The 24,838-nt window shown below is 47.3% G+C and overlaps 1 protein-coding gene across 3 annotated transcripts in view; it reads right to left on the bottom strand.

Moving 5' to 3' along the window:
* LOC137561739 (serine protease FAM111A-like) overlaps positions 1 to 24,165 on the bottom strand; it is an 85,105-nt gene extending 60,940 nt beyond the window's left edge. For 2 of the 3 annotated variants that reach the window (XM_068273082.1, XM_068273084.1), the window contains exons 1-3: positions 24,088 to 24,165; positions 10,158 to 10,220; positions 4,070 to 4,165 (exon numbers count right to left, since the gene is read on the bottom strand). In XM_068273082.1, coding sequence (XP_068129183.1) covers positions 4,070 to 4,165; positions 10,158 to 10,208 — 147 coding nt within the window. In that variant the 5' untranslated portion in view covers positions 10,209 to 10,220; positions 24,088 to 24,165. Of the gene's footprint in view, positions 1 to 4,069; positions 4,166 to 10,157; positions 10,221 to 18,421; positions 18,482 to 24,087 lie in introns of those variants that run through there. The other variant, XM_068273083.1, reaches the window with a different exon arrangement.
* Positions 24,166 to 24,838: the final 673 nt, after the last annotated feature.

The raw sequence follows: 24,838 nt of genomic DNA, 5'->3' as shown, positions 1-24,838 counted from the left end.
AGGTGATAAGTAGCTCGCATCTGCAAGCTACTTATCACCTAGAATAGGATATGGGCCATGGAGTCTTATATTATTAGTTTCAGTTTAAGGGACAAAATTTAAAGTGTGAACAGCAACCATGTCAGTATGACATAAAATCTGGTTCATGCAGAAATGACAGTCAAATATAATGGCCTTCTTAAAGAGAACCTGAGACAAGAAGCGTCTCAGGTACCATACTTACCTTGGGGCTCCTTAAGCCCCCTTGAGGCAGCTCAGTCCCTCTCCATCTCGCTGGGTGGCTCCTGTCCCCCGCAATTTGGCCCAAAACCTTAGCCAAGTCGCGCTTCATCATGTATGCGCGGCTCAGCCGTTCACGCTCACGTGTCTGGGAACATTCTGTATTTGTGCAGTGGTTCTGCACAGGCGTAGAATGATCATGGCAGCGGGAGCGTGATGAATGTGCATTTACGGCCGAGCTGCACATGCATGACTCGGACAAGCTTTCGGGCCGAATTGCGGCAGACAGGAGCCACTCCAGGAGACGGCGAGGAACTGAGTGGCCTCAAGGAGGCTTAAAGGGGAACTGAAGAGAGAGATATATGGAGGCTGCCATGTTTATTTCCCTTTAACCCTCTGGGCGATACAATTGCATCGCCCAGGAGGGGGCGCAGCACTTTTTTTAAATGTTTTCTTTTTTAAATCATGTAGCGAGCCCTGGGCTCGCTACATGATAGCCGCTGCGCAGCGGCATCCCCCCACCCACTCCGATCGCCTTCGGCGATCAGAGTAAGCAGGAAATCCCGTTCAGAACGGGATTTCCTGCTGGGCTTCCCCGGTCGCCATGGCGACGGGGCGGGATGACGTCACCGACGTCATGACGTCAGAGGGAGTCACGATCCACCCCTTAGCGCTGCCTGGCACTGATTGGCCAGGCTGCGCAAGGGGTCTGGGGGGGGGGCTGCGCGGCACGACGGGTAGTGGCGGATCGGCGGCGAGCGGAAGTTACACGCAGCTAGCAAAGTGCTAGCTGCGTGTAACAAAAAAAAAATTATGCAAATCGGCACACAAGGGCCTGAGAAATCCTCCTGCGCGATATACTCGGGATTATCGCCCAGGAGGTTAAGCAATACCAGTTGCCTGGCTGTCCTGCTGATCCTCTGCCTCTAATACCTCTAATACTATTAGCCATAGCCCCTGAACAAGCATGCAGCAGATGAGGTGTTTCAGACTTTAAAGTCAAATCTGACAAGACTAGCTACATGCTTGTTTCTGGTGTTATTCAGATACTACTGCAGAGAAATAGACCAGCAGGGCTGCCAGGACGCTTCGGGTCTCAGGCACACTTTAACTTTTCAGCACTATCCTGTTATCAGTAGTGTTTTTTTAAATTATCAAAGGGAGAAAAATATAACAATGTAGTACATTTCCATTATATCTTATACAGTTGTCTCCAAAATACATTGCCCATGGCCCAGCCTTTATATATTCTATTATTGTGCTTATTTCCAGGCTAAGATAATGTTCTTATTTCAACCCCCCTCATGCCCTTCAAATATTTCACGCTTCTCAACGATAGGATCAAGACACATACGTATGCGTATAGGATAGGATCAAGACACTTACGTAAACGACCGCGTCACGTCAATTGGCATCAAGTCCTGGAGCTGCAGTTACCCAGGGAACGGCCGCGTGCATGCACGATCGTTCCCTGCCGTTTCACGGAGCGGGTCTCCGTGATCAGCCTGCTAGCCGCGTTCACAGCTAGCAGGCCGTTTTCCGCCGAAAGGGGAAGTAATTCCTCTTTGTTTACCTTTTGTACAGCGCTGCAATCTCCTGCAGCGCTGTACGTCTGACACACGGCTGTCCCCCGTATTGCCTGTCAGATGGTGCCCTCTCATAGGCTGATGCCTATGAGAGGCAGGGATAAGTGCCGATCGCCGCCCATTGGCGATTAGGAAGGCACAGGGGGGAAGGAGGGAGAGGAAGGGAGGGAGAGAAAGGACTCCCTTTAGAGCAGCATAAAAAAAAAAAAAACAAAGATCGCAGCATCGATCAGAGACCTCCGTCATAGTGTCCTGTTAGGGACACTCAGGGCCGGGCCGAGGCATAGGCTGGAGAGGCTCCAGCCTCAGGGCGCAGTGTGGGAGGGGGTGCACAATTCATTCAGCTGTCATTCGCAATTGTGTTTGAAGCAGAAAGAAATAAGAAAAGGGGAAACATAACAGTGACTGCAAGCCAGATAACTAGAGATTAAGGTGTTGGGGCGGGCTGGGGCGCCTCTAGACTAATAGCAGTCAGTGTGTGACGGCTGGGGTGGGAGGGATTAAGGGGCACACTTTGCTGTCTCAGCCTTGGGTGCTGAAGGACCTTGTCCCGCCTCTGGGGACACTAAAAGGAGGCAAGATGCAGCTGTGTGCTAAGTTGCAGGGTTGTTCAGCACCCTGACCAAGCTGCACAGCCCTGTATTGTGAAAAATAGCCTGGTCTTTAGGGGGGTGTAAGCCTATGGTCGTCAAGTGGTTAAATAGCAATACTCCTTCTGTAGCTTTCTTAGATCTCTGTATGCTGAACTTATATTACTCTTCACTCTCCTCTTTTCCTGTGATCATATCTTTCTAAGTAAAATACTTTCTTCTCGCTCTCTCTTTCTTTCGTGCTGTTATTCTGTTAAAGTGGTCTGAAACTCTGACATAACATTCAATAAAAATGTGTTTTTCTACTTTATTATTCATACAGCTATCATATTTGCTTCACTGCATAAGTAATATTGTCTGTATACAAATTACACAAATTACAAGTTTCCAAAGTGTAGTTTTTCTTACCCTGAAAACTGTAATTGCAATGTATTCTAAGTGCTTTTTATTATATATTAAAATCTTCTGAGTTGTTCTGAGCTCTGTGTGTGCCTGAAGCAGAGACAGCTTCTCAGAAAGTGTTTTTACTTGTTACACACACATGTATCAACATTGGAATGTTAACAAAGATACTGTTATCTCCAGTTTGGATGCGGATTTGAAGCTGAATAGCTGGACAAAGTGCTTTGTTTAACCATTTCAGTGGTGTTCTGCAAAAAAATGTTCTGGGATAGTAGGTTTAAAGCTGTGAGGAATCGTTTAGAGCTAAGTAGAAATGCTGATTTTCAGACCACTTTAATCAGTTGAAGGGGGCGTGCGTGAGGGCTAGATTAGGTCATAATACATATAGTTAAAGATATTGCTATTTTATGATAGGAAATAAGTAGAGGAATATCGGTATTTATGTTTATTGATAGTCTACTACTGGCAGTCTCTGCTACTATTTTTTTCATCGTGCCATTTTTATAGGTACGCAGCCAGATTATATTTTTTTTAATGCTTTTTTTAAAGTGTGATAAAGAATAAAAATGCACATTGTGAGTGTACGTTAGCTAAACAGTTGACTAAAGTAAGTGCAATAGTTGTACTTAAAGTTAACCTAAGGCAGAGGTAAATAAAGTTGGAAATTTACCTAAGATGAAGAAAGCCTCTGGATCCTGCAGAAGCCTCTCACAACCTCCTCAAGACTACTGCCACTGCCTGGGACCCTCGGAAAGTTTGCAATTGCACTCCGGCCACAAAAAACATACCCAACAAGCTCTTATTGGATATGTTATATAGGATCCTCGGGTGGCAGTGGTGGGGGCAAGGAGGAAATTGGGAGCCTCTGGATTACCCAGAGGCTTCCTCTACATAGATAAGTATCTGTTTATTGTTTTATATTTCATCTTGGGTTTACCTTGCCTGGGTATCTCCTACATAGAATCAAGGAAGTTGCTCTGTAAGAGTGATGAAATGTTTGCAGGAACAGAAAATGCTGTCCAATCAGAGGTACCTTTTTTCCATGGTTATACCATGAGCTGGATAAATTATCAGCGAGGAGAACGCCAGCGCATACCACTAAGGCTGCATCCGAAATGACCACCAGCTCAGTGTGCAGCACCTAAATAGATTTTCTGCATACTTTGCATTCAATTCAGATGCAAATCATATGCAAATCTGCTACTACTTATTATGCATGGATAAATTATCAGTTTCACAACAACTTGAAATTAGTTTAACCAAGACATTTACCTTTCCTAAACTTTTACGTTTCATGGAAATTTCTCTATTATTAGTCAGCCAGTCGCATCCACCACTTTTCCCATTGGATGGCATGGAGTGCTGGATCTGTGTAAAAAACAAAACAAAAAAAACAGTTTCATGCAAGTCAAGATACATTTACTATATTTTAGATTAAACTTACCTGAGACAATCTGATGCTAGGTTCACACACCAGAGCAGTTGGATGGTCACAGCAGATCTGATGTACTATCCGCTATGTCTACCCATGTAATTGTGGTGTCAGTTGTACTGAACATGTCATAGATGTTATCTATCCTCAAAAGAATTCCCCACCAGCACCAGATGAATGCTTCACGATAAGCTATTCATCAAACACAACACGCTGGAACTCTCGTAATGATAAAAACAACTAGGATGCAAGATGTGTTCAGTTGCACAAAAAGAAGATATTCGCTTCTAAAATAGTTTGCATTCAAAAACATTCTTTACTAAACCCTTTCACCAGCATTGAGGCTCCCTCTGCTCTAAAGGGTCCCTACTCTATGCACATCAGTCAGCAAGCAAACATTTCATACTCTTGAACCTAATCTATTGCACAATCTTCATCACAACATAAAGTAACAATCGAAGGCTTTCAAAAAATGGTAATTATAGTCAGCCACCCAAGCTAACAAGTGACTGACTATAATTAGCATTTTTGAAAGCCTTCGATTGTCAGTCATTTGTTGGCTTGGGTGGTCAGATTCCTCTACTCCCTCCTTCCCTCCCTGCAGTGTTGCCAACAGAAGGAAACCGAGGGGTAACACTCACATACTTCCTGCGTTTGGTCTCCATGGCCACAGGGCGTCACAAAAGATGCCGTTAGGATGTGCCAAAATATTACATGCTAGCACGTCCTGATGGCATATCACGCAATGCCCTGTGTCCATGGAGAGCTGACGCAGGAAGTGGCAAGTGGGTGATTTTTAACCTTTGGTTTCCTTCCGCTTGCGATTCTACAGGGAGGGAGGGACAGATGAGGGAAAGAATTTTAGGAATGCGGCCTGGGCCATGCAGAGTTCGCCAAGAACTCAGCCTAAGATCTTTTATTCCCAGACAGACCACATTTTGTAATACTTAACCTCCTTGGCAGTTATCACAAGTCAGGCTCGGGGTGAAAAAAACAAGCCAAGAGCAGTAACCACGAGTGTGACTGTGCAGAGCCTTATGCACAGCAGGCGTTTTCACACACCTCCCAGAGGATCCAGATGCCGGCAGCCATTCTCCTTCCTGTCCTCAGAGGCTCTGCATCCCTTGGGTGAGATTGCTGTTTGTCATCATGACGACAGACGGCAATCTCACTACAGGGTTACAGCGCCACCTGCAGGATGGATGGAGAACTGCAGCGCTGCATCCCAGTTAGGTGAGTAAGTCCTGGGGCTGCTGGAGATCTCTCTGCGGTGTGATTTTTTTTCCCTGGTTCTAGGGTCTAAAAACATGCAAAACAATTGCATTGCTTTTAGACCCTAAAATCCGTAAGGAATCATACCGCCAGGGGGGTTAAATGACTACTTCTGTTTAGGTATCTAGTTTTGTATAAAGGTAAAGATTTATTAATTGATATGGATCAAAGAGGTGTAGGTGGGCACCAAATGCTTACAGAGGACGGTCACTATAAGGCTGCTCCTATGATGAATGTGCTCACGTAAGCCAACAATCAATCAGTAAGATGAGAAGAACAGTCGGAGCACCAACTCATGCACATAGGGATTTAATGGCAGTCGTATAGGCATTGGGGCATTCCAGCAAGGTAACAAAAGAGAGATACAGGCCTTACAGCCGTTTCACGGCAACTGCCGCTTCCTCAGAGACCACAGGTATGATAGGTAGGTATATCACAGGTAGGTATCATACCTGTGGTCTCTGAGGAAGCTTTGAGTTGGTGCTCCGTCTGTTCTTCTCATCTTACTGATTGATTATTAATTGACTGTGGCCATGTACTCAGAGGTAGTTCTATTTCATTAATTTCAGGAGCTTTCTGGCATAAAATGTAAGCAATTGGACCAGTATTTGTTCATGCATTATGAAAGAGGACTCCCCCAGCTGTCCCAAGAGTAACACACCAGGCTCTAGCGATACAGAGGAATCTAGTACTTAGACCAGAAAGGGAGAATATCATCAACACAGCTCCACAAAACATGCACAAAAGGTACCCACTTCTCGCCTTTATCTAAATTCTAAAATAAAAGATTGAGCATTAATTTTGAGCATTCGCTCAGGTGTATAGTAGATTCTATATACAGAGTTAGTTTGTGTTAGCTGATCTCCGGCTGGTTCTGAAACTTGGTCTTCCAGAACTGTATTCCAGTCCTCTCTATCCAGGTCAGGAATATTGGCCCACTATTTCTGATTTAGCGATGGACATGTCTCTACAAAATTATGGTGAAGCATGTGATTTGTTTGATCTACTGATAGATTTGCAAAGGTCAGATTGTACCATGTACTATGAGTCACGCTAACTGCACAACACTCTGTTGGCGTACCTGCTCATGGCAGTTTTACTGCAGCTACATGAATCAGGCCCCCAGAGTTCTTGACAAACTGATGTAGAAGGTCAACAGATTGAGAATACTTTGCACAGGTTGTTCAGGTAAGGTCTTATGCTGGGAATACACGGGTCAACCCCGGCGGCTCGATTAGCCGCCGGATCGACCCCCGCCGCGTCCCCGCTCATCCCCACGGGCGGTCGGATCAATCCCCGCTTGTCCCCGCGGGTGCTCCTTATCTTCTGCTCGATTCCCCGCTATTGTCCGCCCGCGGGGATCGAGCGGGGAATCTATCCGGCTGGTCATCGGACCTGTCGGATATTATCAATCGAGCCATCAGCGGCTCGATTGATAAGGAGCAAACGCTCCGTGTATGCCCAGCATTACACCAAGAATTTAAGTGGTAAGATTGTACAAGATTGTTTTGGGTTTGGCCATATTCAAAGTTCTCAAGAAGCATCAATCCATGAGGAACGGACACACACTCACGGCACCAACCCAACACAGAACACCTATAAAAGATTGATAAACTAAATGAAAACTAGGTCCAGGATTCAAGTGTTACAAAGAATCTAGTTAAGTTATGAAGAGCAAAACACTTTCTTTTTGCATGTAGTATAATTTATCAACTCATGCGCCTAGGCAAATTATATTTTGCTCACATTTATTTCCATAAAACAACAATTTCAATATAAAACATGCCATAAAATATGCCATAAGACTAGTTTGTATTCGTACTATAGACATCACTCTCAGTACCACTGTAACACCCCCCCCCCCCCCCCCCCAAAAAGAGGGTTACAGATTACTTAAGCATTACAATGTGTGTGTGGCGCCTTTAAGACTAAGTATCATGCTGCTAGAACCAAAACGGCGCATGAGAAGGGCCAGTAAGCAAAGGAAAGGTCGCATAGACTGTTGCCAAGCGACCGCAGTATGCAAATTAGGGGAATTTGCTGGGACTTTCCAGAGCCCTGTACGGCCTGTCAGAGAGATACAGCGCAGACGCAGGGTCTAGAAGGGCAGACCGGCAGGAACTAGTTGGAGCTGGAGGAGAGCGAGAGAGAGCAAGGAGGAGAGAAGACTGAGCAGGAGCAAGCGGTGCGGAGCAGGGTGGGAGGCCAGACCAGTGCAGAGAAAGTCCGTAGCAGTTTCCTGGAACCCGGCGGTCATCCAGTGAAAGGCACAGTCAAGCAGTAAGGACACTGGCAGTCGGCCGGATGCTACCCGGAGGCGGCAGACCCGGATTAACCTTGACCTAAAGACATTCGCAGTCAGATGAGTATAGGCCTGAGAGCCAAATCTAAGCCATAAAGTGTGTACAGTTAGTAGCCAGTGTCCAGTGTAAGCTTGCTAATGATAGCAACCTAGAACCTGGAGAGGCCCAAATTCTTTCCCTGAGTGGTATTGCTAAAGACTGCCTGTGTGAGAGAGCTGTACAGTCACAGAGACATTGTGCTGAGAATACAGTTGTTTATGCAGAAGAAAGCTGCTGATATAAAGTGAAACAAGTTGCTATTAATTCTAAAATGTCCAGGCCCTACTGTCACTGAGAGACATTCTTAGCCTCCCTAGAGTACCCTGCTGAGCTGACACAGCCCCCGCTTGCATAAGGTCCTGTTATATAGAGATCCCTGTCAAGTCCGTTTCAAGTCAAGAGTTAAACTTCATATGTCGATATGTTCTGCATGATTACAAGAGTCTGATATCTAAAGAGAACCTGTCAGTATTACAAAGCTAAGAGGAAGAGGAGGAGTTACATTGCGTCTTGTGACACTAAAGGAGATACCAGGTGATACCTGAGCAAGATACAGAGTCAACTAAGTTGGAATACAATTGTTGCAACGTTACAAAGTTTAGAGCTTATTCAGCCTTAAAGTCAAAGTGCACTTAAAGAGAAACTCCAACCTAGAATTGAACTTTATCCCAATCAGTAGCTGATACCCCCTTTTACATGAGAAATATAATGCTTTTCACAAACAGATCATTAGGGGGCGCTGTATGACTGATTTTGTGCTGAAACCCCTCCCACAAGAAGCTCTGAGTACCGCGGTACTGTTGGCAGTTTGTTACAATGTAACAAGGTTCACAGACAGGAATTAGCTGTTTACAACTGTCTCTAACAGCCAAAACAGCTAGGAGCAGCTACATAACCTGCCCACAGTAAAAATGTCACCATGTAATAAATGCCAGAATGTAAATCGGGGAGAGGAAAGATTTTACAATGAGCAAACACTGACGAAATCATTTATACATAATTATGGTAAAAAATGAAGCACTTTTTTTACTACATTATTTTTACTGGCGTTCTTCTTTAAAGAAAGTTCTGTTGTAGGAGGGTGGTGTTGATGGTATAGAGCAGTGAATCGGTCACTTTATATTTTATTTATCTTTATTTTGCTTTAACCTTTTTTGATTATTTGATTTATATTTTATTTTGTTTGTTATTTTGGGGAGCCCAAACCAAATGGGACAGGGGTCCCCCCCCCCAGGTTAGGTAGTGCCAGGGGTCCCCCAGGGTAGGTAGTGCCAGGTGCCCCCCAGGTTAGGTAGTGACAGGGATCCCCCAGGGTAGGAAGTGACAGGGATCCCCCAGGTTAGGTAGTGACAGGGGTCCCCCAGGGTAGATAGTGACATTGGTCCCCCCCAGGTTAGGTAGTGACAGATGCCCCCCAGGTTAGGTAGTGACAGGGTTCCCCCAGGGTAGATAGTGACAGGTGCCCCCCAGGTTAGGCAGTGACAGGGGTCCCCCAGGGTAGATAGTGACAGGGGTTCCCTAGGATAGGTAGTGACAGGTGCCCCCCCCCCCCAGGTTAGGTAGTGCCAAGGGTCCCCCAGGGTAGGTAGTGACACGTGCACAGGTGCCCCCCCCCCCCCTCCAGGCTTAGGTAGTGACAAGAGCCTCCCCAGTTTAGTGAGAGGTGCCTCCCCAGGTTAGGTAGTAATAGAGACCCCCTCCCTCAGTTTAGGTAGTAACAGGGACCCCCCAGTTTAGGTACTGACAGGTGCATCCCCCCACCATCCCTATTTACAGGACTCAGTCAGACCCCGGATCAGCACCACCCGCCACTACTGTCTCCTGTCCCCACTGCCTCCATATCACAACACCAGTAGTGGCTAAACTGAGAAGAGGGTTCATGGTACTCACGCTGCTGCACTTCACAGGCGGAAACTGTGACTAATGATATCTCTTCTCACTTCAGTCACTGCTGATTGGAGGTCTGACAGACACTGTGATGTGGAGGCAGCAGGGACGGGAGACAGCAGTTGCGGGTGTGACTGATCTAAGGTCTGCTGAACATTGAGTAGAGACAGCGAGCAGGGGGAGGGCTAGATGTCACAGGACCAGACACTACAGGTGCAGGGACGGCATCCGCTCTGCTCCCGTCAGGGGCCTCATCCTTATTTCTTTTCTCCAGCATGGACATTTCCTGGGGGTCATGTGGCGCTACAGAGATGATTTTCTAAAGCGGACCATACGTTGTTGCCTGCATCAAGGCTGCATGCTTACATCCCTGTAGATACGTCTCTGCCTGACAGGATGCATCTGGTTCTGTTTCACATGGACTCACCGTAGTATTTTGAATGCAGGTTGTTTCTGATACAGTGATTTCTCCTTCCATTTCTTTTACAATCTGTTAATACAACAAAGCCACTAATCAGTACAACATACAACTATATAAGCAGAGAAAAATGGAAATGTAGAAATTTCATTATCAAATTTCAAGGATAACAAATATTACATTTGGCATGCCCCAGCTTTAAATTCCTGCCTGACCAACTCTAAACTCTCTAACTGTCTAAACTCTAAACATTTACAAAGTTTTAGAATGAAGGCAAAAAAAGTTCTCTCAGTAGCGTCACTAGGGGGGTGCAGTAGGTGCGGACCATACCAGCTGTCACCAACGGGGAGGGGGGGTGTTACCAAGCTCCAAACTAAGCTAAACTAAACTGAAGGAGAGTGGAGTAAGGCTATGTAAATATAGACCAGGCTAGTTCCTGTTGTACTTCTCCCTAATGATTTTCTCCCTTCTTGCTGCTCCATGTTGAACTAATAACGGAATTCAGAGGCCACCAGGGCCACATGGTGACCACCTATTCCCCTCGTTGCAAAGGTGTCCCATCCAACCACCCACCCGCAATATCAAGTGTGTCCAGCATGGTACGCCTCCTCCACCTCACCCCCATAGCAGAGTGTGCCAGTATAACAATCCAAAACTCCTCTCTCCTCCTATAGCAAATAGGTTCAAAATAACTCCTTACGAACCCTATCCTCAACAAATATCAGTAACAAGCAATGTTAATACAAAAAAAAAAAGTATTAATGGCTTTGTTTAGCCTGGTAAGGTTGGAGGTTCCTGGGGTACAAGAGGGGTGACACCATGAGTTTCCGCACCAGGTGACACCATATGTGAGTTTCTTTTATCCTTGTTTTTAAATTGTTTTACTTGTTATGTAATAAAGACGGTTTACACTTAGATGTGCCGTACATCTCTTTCATGTCACTATCCTACTGGACTCCTCTTTGGCGAGTCTCTGCGACCTCAGGATATCTAATATATTCCGGAGGAATCTGTGGTGTGCAACATCGCTGGTAAAACGACACCATTTGAAAGTTCTGCGGACCATCTATCAAACTCGTTTACAACCTTATAATGTGGGTTGTTGGAATCTGGTAAGCCTTGCTTCTTTAACTTTTTGTTCGAAGATCCTGTATACCAGAAAATGACGAAAGCTGTATTACTATAGACCTGCACTGACTTTATATATTCATTGCTTGTGTGGACTTTTGGACATTGTCCTTCTCGGCTGCGGTCGCCTTCTGCCTTGGCGCTGACACTTGTTGTTTATACTTATACTATATACTTGAAAAAGTAACTGTGAGTTTGCCTAACACTGTCCAAGTACCGTAAAAATATTTAATGTATAATCATGACCAGAGCTCTTGACAAACTGCAAAAAACAGACACAGACTTACAGCATCAGCCCAGCTGAGATTAGTAGTTCTGTTTTAACTTCACTCATAACACCTATTAAAGACGGACAGAGGCCAAAGTTATAAAAGTAAGAAAAAAAGGGGGGGATGTAAAAGTTATAGTTAGAAGAGGATGAAGTTTTGTGTTCTCATTCTTGTTTCGTCTGTTTTGTTTAAATGTTGTCACAGCCATATTAGGGCTGATTTCCATATAGAACGCTTTCATGCGCACTTTCTGTCATTTCCATTCATGCACGGCGATTCACCACTGAATCACGGCGCATGGGTGCCTGCATTTCGGGGCGCTTCAGCCCGCGATCCCATTCAGTATAATGAATGGGATTGCAAGCCCCGCCCCCCGCCGTGATGCACAGCAACACGGGGCTCAGCGCTGCATGGAAGCGAGCCCTAACAATCATTTTTTTGCTATATACAGTTCTTGATGCACCCCGTCAGATGAATGAGATGTGCAACACGGTGGCGTAGTGGTTAGCACTTTTGCCTGGCAGCGCTGGGTCCCCGGTTCGAATCCCAGCCAGGTCAACGTCTGCAAGGAGTTTGTATGTTCTCCCTGTGTCTGTGTGGGTTTTCCTCTGGGTACTCTGGTTTCCTCCCACATCCCAAAAACATACAGATAAATTAATTGGACTCCCCCTAAATTGGCCTTAGACTTCGATACACACTACACAACACATACAGTACATAGGCATAAGACTATGGTAGGGATTAGATTGTTAGTGACAAGACAATATACTCTGTACAGCGCTGTGTAATATGTTGGTGTTATATAAATACTAAAAATAGAAGAAGCAGTCTGCACCTCCATGTAGTTATAGCTTTAATTTTGCTTTATTCAGATCTGTCACATACAGTAGATGCACAATGTTTCAGAGCGTCTGCTCCTTTCTCAATTTAATGGCATACAAAAACAAATCCACACAGTTTATATACCCCACCTACCTATCTCAGCCAATCAGAGCCTGCATGTAAGTTACCCAATCACAGCTCAGCACAAGGAGCAGACCTGATGGGTTACTATGTACCATACTGCTGAAACCAATCAGCAGGGTGCCTAATCATCACCATGTGATCAGACAAAGGGGGGCAGGATCCATCTTGCGAAACCTTTATCCAGAAAGCTTCACGTAACAAAAGTCTCTTGTATCAATCACCCCCACGTTTCAGTGGAGGAACACCCTCAAAGACTTGTCAACGTAGCTGGCTTACATGATGACGACACTTATCAAAATGATAAGGGACCGCATGGTCCATCATTTTTTTACATATAGCAGGTTTATGTGAGGAAAACGTTGTAGTCTGCACCACATAAATAAGTCCACATGGACATTTCAAAACTACATATTATGAGTCCCATGTGAAGCAGCCACGTATGTCAAATTGCTTACCAGTATGAGGATGCACAAATTTAGGACTTCTAATGATAGAGTGGCAATAGACACAACATAAGCACAAAAATGTACATTTACATGCCGATTCCGGAGGTCTAACTAATGTTCTCATCTCTGCATGTGTGAGTCCATCTCTCAGTGTGGGTGTTTTTTTTTCAGCAAGGGTGCATTCTTGAACTCAGCCACCGATGGGAAGAACTGCGACAGCACAGACCAGCGTCTCTTAAGGTAGCCATACACCAGGAGAGCGCTGGGCTATAAGTCCAGCGCTGCATGACCTATGCTAGTTCCGCGGAACTAGTTTGGGCAGAGGGAGTTGCAGGGGGGGAAGATTTAGGCAGGGGGACCAGGCTAGGGAGCAGGGGATTGGCCAGTCTTAGCAGCGGGGGAAGGGTTTTAGCTAGGCGGTGAGGAGGTGACGTCATTCACCTTAGGAAGGCAGCGAGAGCAAACGTGTTTGGTTGCTCTTGCTGAGACAGCGGGGATTTCGGCGGGCAGCGGCGGTCAGGATGGCCCAGTGGGATATAACTGGCGCTCTGCGCCAACTCAGAGAGGAGGCAGACAGGCGGGGGGTGGATTGGAGGGGAGCAATGGAGGCATCCGCAGTGGCTGATTCACCCGCCGCTGGCGGGTCACAGGACGCGGCCCCGGCGACTCCTAGGCCGCATAGGAATAGGAGGGCAGTGGACAGGCTCTCCCCATCACCACCAGCAAACAGGACGAGACGTGCAGCGGTCGAGGCAGGCATGGCGGACGCCCCTCCTGCTGGCACAGAGAGCATTCAACAGGTCAGTGTGGTGGGGGATGGGGGCCCGGAGGGTAGCGGAGGGCACGTTCCGACCACCTCGGACTCCAGGGTGGTGCTGGAGGCGGGGACAGGGGCCCTCATGGCTAAGACCGACATCGAGTCAGCTTTTCAGCTGCTTCCGGTTCATCCGGAGAGCATGAAGTTTCTCGGTTGTCATTTTGAAGAGGCTTTTTATGTTGATCGATGCCTACCGATGGGGTGCTCCATCTCATGCTCACTGTTTGAAGCTTTTAGTACCTTCCTAGAATGGGTGATCAAGGAGAAGAGTGGTTTTTCCGCTATCACACATTACCTAGATGATTTCTTCTGGGTGACGCCAGCTAAGTCTGGTATGTGTGCATTGGTGCTGAAGGAGATTAGGCGCACTTTTGCGGATTTTGGCATCCCATTGGCGGCGGAAAAGACTGAGGGCCCTGGATCGGTGATGAAGTTCCTTGGTATTGAGATTGATACGGAGCGACGCCTTTGTCGATTACCGTCCGATAACTTGCAGGATTTAATGCAGTTGGTGTTGTCGGTCAAAGGTGCTAACAAGGTGACTCTTCAGCAATTGCAGTCTCTGCTGGGGAAGTTGAATTCTGCTTGTCGGGTTATACCGATGGGCAGAATTTTTTTGCAGGCGGTTGGCTTTGGCCACGAGCAGTGTAAAGGAACAGCATCACTTTATCCGGGTCACTCAGGATTTGCGTGAGGACTTAGGCGTGTGGGCGGAATTTTGGGATCAGTACAATGGACTGGCCTACTGGATAGCGCCAGTGGTGTCAAATGACCAGCTGGAGCTGTTTACAGACGCAGCTGGGTCGGCGGGCTTTGGGGCCTATTTTCAGGGGAGGTGGTGTGCGTCATCGTGGCCGGAGAGCTGGAGGGGGACTGACTTGGTCAGGAACCTAGCCTTTTTGGAATTGTTTCCAGTACTGGTGGCGGTTGCCTTATGGGGCCCGTCATTACAGAATCGATTGATTCGGATCCACTCGGACAACACGGCGGTTGTGTCGGCAATCAATACTTTATCTGCATTATCCCTACCGGTGGTTAAACTGCTGCATAAGTTCGTTTTGTTGTTTTTGCAATTTAATTTACATGTGTCAGCAGTACACATCCCAGGGACATCTAACGGTATAGCGGATTCACTTTCTCGTTTGCAGTGGGTCCGCTTCCGGGAGTTGGCTCCAGACGCTCAAGCGGTGGGAGAGAAATGCCCGACTTACCTATGGGGGTTAATTTAGACTGTTTGTGGCAATATATTAAGCGTTCAGTGTCTGTGGCAACCTGGGAGGCGTATAACAAGGTATGGCAGTTGTGGTTTGAATGGGGCAGGGCCCTCTCCTTCCCGGATTCAGAGGTGGGTAGAAGGGATTTAATGTTTTGGCTGATGGGGACGTGGTTGGAGGAGGGGGCATCATCGGCGGTTATTTCAAAAAAGCTGGCAGCCCTATCCTTCTTGGCAAAACTGTTGGGTTGGGAGGATTTCTCCCAAAACTTTGCAATTAGACAGGCGTGGAAGGGATTAAAAAAGGGGGGGTCGGTTCAGAAGGATCAGAGGCGCCCGGTTTCATGGGAGATTTTGGTGGGCCTGTTCGGTCCATTGGAATCAGTCTGCTCGTCTAGGTTCGAATCGGCTCTTTTCCAATTGGCTTTCTCTTTAGCCTTTTATGCGGCGTTAAGGATCGGGGAGCTGGTCAGTAAAAACTGTAAAACACATGGGCGGTTATGGGCGGAAGACGTTTGGAAACAGGGGGAGAGTTTGGTTGTGCAAATCCGGCGGTCCAAAACTGATCAGGTGGGAAAAGGAGTTAGGTTACAACTTTTCCCGTTGGTGGTTTGCGTTACGTGTCCGTTGCGCTCGTGGTCAAGTTACATGGTGATCAGGCCAAGCGGCGGGCAATCACTTCTGGTGCACGATGATGGGGCTCCTCTGTCACGCTTTCAATTTACGGCGGCCCTGCGGTTATGCCTTAGGGGCCTGCAACTCTCTGAGAAGGAATATGGGACACACTCCTTTTGGATTGGGGCTGCCACTGAGGCTACGAGGCTGGGATTGTCGCCTGATATGGTTAAGAAAATCGGCAGGTGGCAGTCCCAGAGATTCACACTTTATGTTCGCCCGCACAGAGTGCTGAAGTTAGCTTAATGGGTTCGGGCATGGCATTTTTGGGGGGTTGGTGTTTTAAAAAGGGTTAGGATGTACTGGGGGTGGGGTGGTTTCTATATATATATATATTAAAAAAAAAATTAAGTTAGTATAGTTATAAAGTATTGATACTGTTTTTTCTTGTCCTCTAGATTTTCCGGTATGCAAGGTGTGGTTGTTAGGTCACTCCTTCATATACTGGGCTGAGCAGAGGGCTGGACTTCGGATGAACGGGAGACAGCTCGGTTTTTCAGCTCATGACGCGGTTTTGATGTGGAATGGAGTGAGGGGCCTGCAGTGGGATGCTTTGTTGGGAGTTTTTTTATAGGATGCTGCAGCGTCATGGTTCCCCACAGGTAGTGGTTTACGCGCAGGTGGGAACTATTTGGGGTTGACTCCTATGCAGGCCCTCATCAGGTCAATAGTTTCGGGCATTTCAGTTATGTTGGAAACTGTTCCGGACCTGATTGTATTGTGGTTGGAAATTATTCAGCAGTTTAGGTGGTGTTACGCTAGAGATTTTAGAGCCATTAACAAGGCTAGGATTAAAATCAACAGGGCGGTAGCAAAATTTGTGTGACGGCAAAGCGGCTTGGTGGCGCGGCATGTGCTCTTGGAGAGGCATCGGGAACTCTTCAGGAGGGACGGGGTCCATCTGACGGAGGTCAGGGTTGACATGTTCAATCTGCTACTGCAAGAGCAGATTGAATTTGCGGTGGCTGGCGCGGTGGAGAGCAAACCAAAGGTAAGGAGTCACCTTGGTTTGCTTGTGGCGGAGGTCCCTTTGCTAGGGGAGGTGGACTTGGCTGGTGGGAGGGGCAACACAAGGTGGCTTGGGCTGACTTTAGCGGGAAAGCCAGCGGGCACAAGAGTGCTGGGAAAAGATTGGATTGGCACGTAAGCCCAAGGGACTCCTGAGCCAAGGCGCGGCTAGGAGTTTTGGTTTCGTGCATGGTGGTTGCCCCTCCTCTTTATGGTTCCTAGCAAAGGGATGAAGATCTGAGGTTCTTGGTTTATTGTATGCTCGTGTATGTATTATGTGTTATATGTTATTGTACATTTATGATGTATACTGATTTGATTTGTTTATATTGATATGTTGTAAGCTTTGGACTGTTTTGTTCATTGGTTTGTTATTATGTTGATATGTTTATATTGTAATGTCACTTGGGTTGGTGGCCGATACTTAATAAATATGTATCATTCCAAGTACTGTGTCAGTTTCGTCGGAGTAGTTAAGTAAGTGTATATTGGAATGAAAGTATGAAGGGGGGTATCAGTCACTGTGTTTTATAGGGGGGAGGGGGTTGTTGGGCATAGGGGTTGGGGATGGGTGAGTGTAGTTAAGTGGGAGCAGAGTGAACGCTGCTAGGTCATGACAATTATAGGCAGAATCGACAAAGAGACAAACTTATCTCTAATAAAATCTGATTAGAGATAAATGTGTCTCTTGTCGATTCTGTCCATATACTACAGGACGATTCCCGTCCGATTTCAGCATGAAATCTTTAGTGAATTGGCTGAGCCAGCCGCGTCTGCACCGCCGCTATTGTCAAATGTATAAATGTGCCCCCTCGTGTGTGCATTTATACGTTACCTGTCCTGTTGCAGCCTCCGCGTGGAGTCCATAACCTCCGGGCGGCTATCCGTACACGCTACTAGCGTCTGACATCGGCACATAATGTCTGGCGTCAGACGCTAGGCGCCAGTAGCATGTACGGATAGCCTTCCGGAGGTTATGGACTCCACGCGGAGGCTGCAACAGGACAGGTAATGTATAAATGCACACGAGTGTGCACATTAACACATTGCGGCGGGGGTTTTGTCGTCTCGTCGCTCGTTCCGGAAATCGCCGCCGTACCGATGAACACCCGACCAAGCAACTTCTTGCATCTTGCAGCATGCACGATAGACAAAGCGACCAATTTCTGTCCCGAAATGTTATTATTATTATTTATTATTATTATTTATATATCGCCGACATCTTCCACAGCGCTGTACAGAGCATATTGTCTTGTCACTAACTGTCCTTCAGAGGAGCTCACAATCTAATCCCTACCATAGTCCTATGAACGCTCCCAGCCACCGGAGCGCGACTGGAGCGCAGTGGTGCATGCACAGTATGCCCTGGACCAGAGGACTTTCCGGGGTAATTTTGAGGAGGATGCAAGGTATACATCATTTTTTATATATACCGGTATACCCATCTCAGGTTCTCTTTAAGCAAACATAAACAACGGCTACAGAACTGATCAATTTTTGTTATTCATATATTTAAAAAAATTATACAAGTGATTGTTTCAAAAAATACTCATGCTTTTCTCAGTTTTCTGATATGTCCTAAAAATAAATCTCTTCACATCCTCCCACCTTGACAATTATTATAATAATATCCAAAGTTCTGCTGGTCCTGCAATACTTATTTCACACATTACAGACATGCTGAGCCTTGTAGTGCTGCCCTCTGAATGCAGATGTGTGCTACCCTGGGCTGGTAATAGACCTATCCTTACCTTGAAACCTCCACAGTCACCACACTAGATTTATAGTCTGTATACACAGAGGAAGTTGTGGCACAACTACAAAGTAAAAGTGCGGGAAGAAGCCAGTTTGAAAAATCAGCAGACAACACCCAGTCGCCGCGATTCCGCCGTGATTGGACATGGGATATGGAAGCAGCAGCTTAGTCATGCAGTTGGTTCTATAAATAGCTGAAGATTAATACCTTCCTCAAAATCAGTGAAAAAAATATCTACACATAAAGCAGTCAGCAGGGGGTGCTCCACACCTATCATTTGTAGTGAGGCGTGTACATAATGTCAAATCACAGCATAGGGGAATGAAGCGTCCTGTTAACTAGTTTGTGTCTGAAGTTAGGCAGTTGTCAGAAGAACAGAATAGGAGGCTTTGGAAAGACTTCTTTAAAAGAAACTTGTAACTTAAAAGCTGAGCGGTTTCTAGGCTAAGTTGCACCCAGGGTGTAAAAATTGCACCAGCCCCGCTGAGCCAGGAATAGGTGCCCCGAGTATAGGTAGACAGTATAGGTTAGATAGGTAGGTGGCCCCAGTATAGGTTATATAGGTAGGTGCCCCCAGTATAGGTTAGATAGGTAGGTGCCCCCAGTATAGGTTAGATAGGTAGGTGCCCCCAGTATAGGTTAGATAGGTAGGTGCCCCCAGTATAGGTTAGATAGGTAGGTGCCCCCAGTATAGGTTAGATAGGTAGGTGCCCCCAGTATAGGTTAGATAGGTAGGTGCCCCCATATGCGGCGGTGGGGGGGAGCAGGCATAACGGAGTTACAACTCACCTTTTGCGATCCCCGCAGCCTCTTCTTCCTGTACAGGGTGCCCCTCGCATTGGTAACAGAGCCCTATGTTATGACATGCGGTTACATCATCACAGGGGGTGCTGTTACCAATGCGACGGACGCCTGGGACAGGATGAAGATAGTGGCTGTGTGCGGGGATCGCGGAAGGTGAGTTGTAACTTGCTATGCCCGCTTTCCCCTGCCGCTGCGCCCCGCCCCCTGCCATTCCACCCAGCGCCTCGGGAGGTCACACTATTTGCACACCTCTAGAAACGGTCTGCTTAAAAGGAAAGGGTTATCGTAGATAGTTCCAGGGGCTTTCCACGCCATCTTGGAGTGTTGTATAGGCACACTTTTGTTCACACACTGGCTACAGCACAGGTTCCTGCTTTCAGCTTCCAGACCAGGGGCGCCTCTAGCCATTTTGTCACTCCAGGTGATAAAACCTGTGCCCCCCCCCCCACCCCCACCCACCCAAAATCCGTGTGGTGCCCCTTCGTGAAAATAATCATAATGCAGCAATGTTTCACCATTGAATAAAAATATAAATATGCGCTTTTGGAAATCTGCACTCCGTGGTTCGCGTAGCAAATGTCAATGTGTGGACATAAAGAAGATATAAAGTAATAACAACGCGCACACTTGTCTCAAGGCAAAAAAGAGATCAGATCAGTCTCACAGTTCCACCGCCAGGTGTACTCCACGGATCCAGCCGTTTGAAGCAGTGGACTATCCTTTATTTTCGTTTAGCCGGACAATCACATCCACATGCAATGAAAAAACAACACCATATAGCGTAATACTGCGCATCAAATTTTGGTTAGACAGCGGAAGCCGTCACCACTCTATTCCAGCTGTATAAATTAAAAGAACACCTGTCCCCAGCACCAGTGTTAGGACACCCCCCTCTGTGCCCGCACTCACCGGGCTGACCTCCCAGATCTCCGGAGGTGGGATTAATAATCTGAAGGGGGATGGACTAATTCCTCTGCTTCCTAGGCTAATAACTCCGGATGAGGCTGTAGACTAAAGAGCCACACATAGCGTAAAAACGTAGGTTTAATGAAGGTTAAAAGCAAAATTACACTCACAAGCCACGCAGGGTAGGAGCGCGTTTAAACAGTTCCCGGGAACCGCTCAGCTGTTCCAGCGTCAGATCGACTCTCGCTCCCTCACCAGCCGGCACTACTTCCTTGTCCAGTCACGTGCATCAGTCACGTGCATCGGGAAGTAGTGCCGACTGGTGAGGGAGCGAGAGTCGATCTGACGCTGGAACAGCTGAGCGGTTCCCGGGAACTGTTTAAACGCGCTCCTACCCTGCGTGGCTTGTGAGTGTAATTTTGCTTTTAACCTTCATTAAACCTACGGTTTTACGCTATGTGTGGCTCTTTAGTCTACAGCCTCATCCGGAGTTATTAGCCTAGGAAGCAGAGGAATTAGTCCATCCCCCTTCAGATTATCAATCCCACCTCCGGAGATCTGGGAGGTCAGCCCGGTGAGTGCGGGCACAGAGGGGGGTGTCCTCAGGTCCGGCCATAGACTTTTTGCCGCCTGAGGCAATTTTCAAAGAAATCGCCGCCGCAACCCCCCCCCCCCCCCAAGCCGTGGGTGTGGGGGGCCGCCCGAGCTGGAGGGGATAGCGGGCAGGAAGGGGGTATTGGGCCTAGCGGCGGGGAGGGGGGTCGGACCCCCCCTCCCTCGCCTGGGTCCCCCGTCCTCCGCTCCCCTCCAGCTTTAAAAAGTTGCTTGCTGGCTGCAGCTATGTGTAAGAGGCAACGGGCGGGGATTACTCACCTCTTCCTCGTTCCAGACCAGCGTGCGCTCCACTGACGTCACTTCCTGCGGCGTAGCAGGAAGTGACGTCAGTGGAGCGCACGCTGACCTGGAACGAGGAAGAGGTGAGTAATCCCCGCCCGTTGCCTCTTACAGATAGCTGCAGCCAACACGGAACTTTTTAAAGCTGGAGGGGAGCGGAGGACGGGGGACCCAGGCGAGGGAGGGGGGGTCCGACCCCCCTCCCCGCCGCTAGGCCCAATACCCCCTTCCTGCCCGCTATCCCCTCCAGCTCGGGCGGCCCCCCACACACACGGACGGGCGGGTGCCGCCCCCCCAGAAGTGCCGCCTGAGGCAAAAGTTTCACCCCGCCTCATGGGCGGGGTGTCCTAACACTGGTGCTGGGGACAGGTGTTCTTTTAATTTATACAGCTGGAATAGAGTGGTGACGGCTTCCGCTGTCTAACCAAAATTTGATGCGCAGTATTACGCTATATGGTGTTGTTTTTTCATTGCATGTGGATGTGATTGTCCGGCTAAACGAAAATAAAGGATAGTCCACTGCTTCAAACGGCTGGATCTGTGGAGTACACCTGGCGGTGGAACTGTGAGACTGATCTGATCTCTTTTTTGCCTTGAGACAAGTGTGCGCGTTGTTATTACTTTATAATTTTTCACCATTAAATAATAATAGTAACGCAGCAATGATTCACCATAATATTATCATAATGCGCCAATGTTTCACCATAAAATAATCATAATGTGGCAATCTTTCACCAGAAAATAATCGTAATGTGGCCAGCATTTCACCATAAAATAATCGTAATGCAGCTGCGTTTCACCATCAAATAATTGTAATGTGGCCAGCGCTTTACCATCAAATAAGCGTAATGTGGCCAGCGTTTCACCATCAAATAATCATAATGTGGCCAGCGTTTCACCATCAAATAATCGTAATGCAGCAATTTTTCCCTAGAAAATTATCCTAATGTGGGCAGCGTTTCACCAAAAATGAATGTTTACCTGTAAAAAAAAATGCATTTACTCACCTGCAGAAGACTCCTCTCCCTGGGCGCAGCTTCCCCCGACGATCCACAGCTGGGCAGCCAGCATGTGAAAGTCCCACGCTTTCCTGCAGAGCAGGGCTATGGGAAGATGGCGCCTGAAGCCCTGTACTGGACACAAATAGTCTTCAGGGCTTCGGGCGCCATCTTCCCGTAGCCTTGCTCTGCCTGCCGGAAGACTATGCAGGCTGGAGCGGTGAGCAGTGGGGATGAGCTGGCACGGCGTCTGGCACGGCCAGTTCACCACGCGGGTCCCACAGTCACCCAGCGCTCCAGGCGACCGTTTGTCCTTGCCTGGTGGCTGAAACGCCACTGTTTACACTATCCTGCTTCTTTGTTTACTTTCTCGCCTGTGCTTTAGAACAGAGGTCAAAGGCAGAGCATATCACAGTGACAGCAGTAGTAGACCTGAGTATGGACACAGGCTGGCGATCGGCTGGACAGAGGCATGATGAATAATCCTCACTTGCTGCACAGTGCCGGGTATTGTAGAAAAAAAGATCCGCACTTGTCTGCGATTCCAATTCTTTATTTCAGGACACATCCATTAACGCACACATAGCTATATGATACCTTCATCTATGTGTGCGTTAATGGATATGTCCTGAAATAAAGAATTGGAATCGCAGACAAGTGCGGATCTTCTTTTCTACATTTCCTTGGGCTTGCTGACCTTGTCATGCACTGTTGCGAAGACAGGTGGGCTGAAGCGGTGTTCACACCTTGTTCTAGAGCACCGGGGATATTGCTACAGTGAAGCCACCGCAACTTCTCTGCTCCGCTGGGTCTGCATGTGGGATTCCCTAGGATGACTGGATGTATGTTTGCACATTGTGGCCGGTTACGGCAATTAAGCCGCCAGGATATTTTGGCGCCGGTATGACGCAAATGTAATTCTTCACTATAAGGAGTATCCTGGCGCATATTGTTAAATATCGGCATTGAAGGGAAATTTGGGCACCCACACCGACACCTTCAAGAGAACCCGAGGCGGGTATTTTAAATCTTAAGAGGACACAGAGGCATGTTCTGTGCATAATGACATGCCTCTGCGTCTCTCTTTTGCCGCTTCTAGTCCCCGTCCCCCCAGGTTCTGATGTGCCCCCCTGAAAAAAGCGCCAGGCTAGCGACAATCTGCTTGTCGCTATCCTTCTATTTACCTGCAGCCTGTCATTCATTCTGTGCTCCCCGCCTCTGTCCCCACCTCTGTCTGCCTCCGTGAGCTTCCTCCAATCTGAAGCTAAGCCGCGACCTGGGAGGTATGTCCTGGGTCACGGCTTAGCTTCTGATTGGAGGAAGCTCACGGAGGCGGCAGCGGCAGGGACAGAGGCGGGGGAGTGCAGAATGAATGACAGGCTGCAGGTAAATAGAAGGCTAGCGACAAGCGGATTGTCGCTAGCCTGGCACTTTTTTCAGGGGGGCACATCAGACCCCAGGGGGGGGACTAGAGGCAGCAAAACAGAAACACATGTGGTTATGTACAGGACATGCCTCTGTGTCCTCTTAAGATTTAAAATACCCGCCTCGGGTTCTCTTTAAAAACAAAAACTGACACTTACCTGGGGCTTCTACCGGCCCCCTGCAGCTGTCCTGTCCCGTGCCGTCCTCTACGATCCTCGGTTCCCACCGCCAGTCACGGTCCCATTATTCATCTAACTAGACAAATGCAATTGCACCTGCGTGACCGCGCACGTCCTCGCTCCCACTCGCGTCTCCGGGAGCTTCCTGCGCACTACGAAGTTTTTCTACACCTGCGTGGCCACGCGCGTCCTCGCTCCCCTGGGAACTTGCTGTTCCCGGAGACACTAGGGGAAGCGAGGACGCGCGTGGCCACGCAGGTGCAGTTGCATTCGTTTAGTTAGACTTTTCACTATACCCCTCTCGACCGTACCCTCCCCAATTATTTACACACATTCTTACAGCCTCTTCCCTACTTTTTGGATCTGTACCATTCAAAATGAGCGGTAAGCACATATTTGCCCCACACTGTACAAAGCTTTGTGTGCTACTGGACTGGTAACTGACTTGTTCTTACCTGGAAAACGCCACAGACACACCCTGGATTTACAGATCGTACACACCAGAAGAAAACTCACTTCTCTCCTGGTTTGTGGCACAACTAAGAAGAAGCAGAAGTAAAAGTGCGGGAAGGAGACAATTGAAAAAAAAATGACATCACCCAGTCGCTTTGATTGGTCAGTAAGTAGGGCAGAGAAGGCTTAGTCATGCAGCTATAAAAATAAGTGAAAGTAAATTCCTTGCATGTGATTAGTGAAAAGAATCTACGCAGGTAAAAAGGTTGTAAGAGTGCCGCACACCTGTCACTTGTAATTACATGCATAAGTTAGTTCCGGGCTGGCGCTTCCGTAGAGACAAGGGGGGCAATTGCTCCAGGGCCCCCCAGGTCTCCCCCCTGACATGTACATCAAAAAAGGGCGCCTGGAAAAAAGGGCGCATGGTGTAGCCAAAATGTAATGATTTTGTCAATAACTATATCTTATCGTTTCTTGTTGTAATAAAAATCTGAAAATATTGTTTATAACACTAAAAACGATAATATATGTATCATTGTATAATATTGTGTATAACCTTCTTTTATCATTTCTACATGTAATAAAATCTGAAAATATTGTTTTTAAAACTGAAAATGATAATATATGTATAAACATTATAATTGTATACTATTGTTGTGTATAACCTTCATCTATCGTTTTTTCATGTAATAAAATCTGAAAATATCGTTTATAGCAATGAAAAGAAAATATACAGTAAGTACATTTATAATA

Source organism: Hyperolius riggenbachi, chromosome 3 (genome assembly GCF_040937935.1).
Source record: "Hyperolius riggenbachi isolate aHypRig1 chromosome 3, aHypRig1.pri, whole genome shotgun sequence".
Lineage (NCBI taxonomy): Eukaryota > Metazoa > Chordata > Amphibia > Anura > Hyperoliidae > Hyperolius > Hyperolius riggenbachi.
The sequence above is the reverse complement of the archived record's forward strand: the minus strand, read 5'-3'. Positions and strand labels throughout refer to the sequence as shown.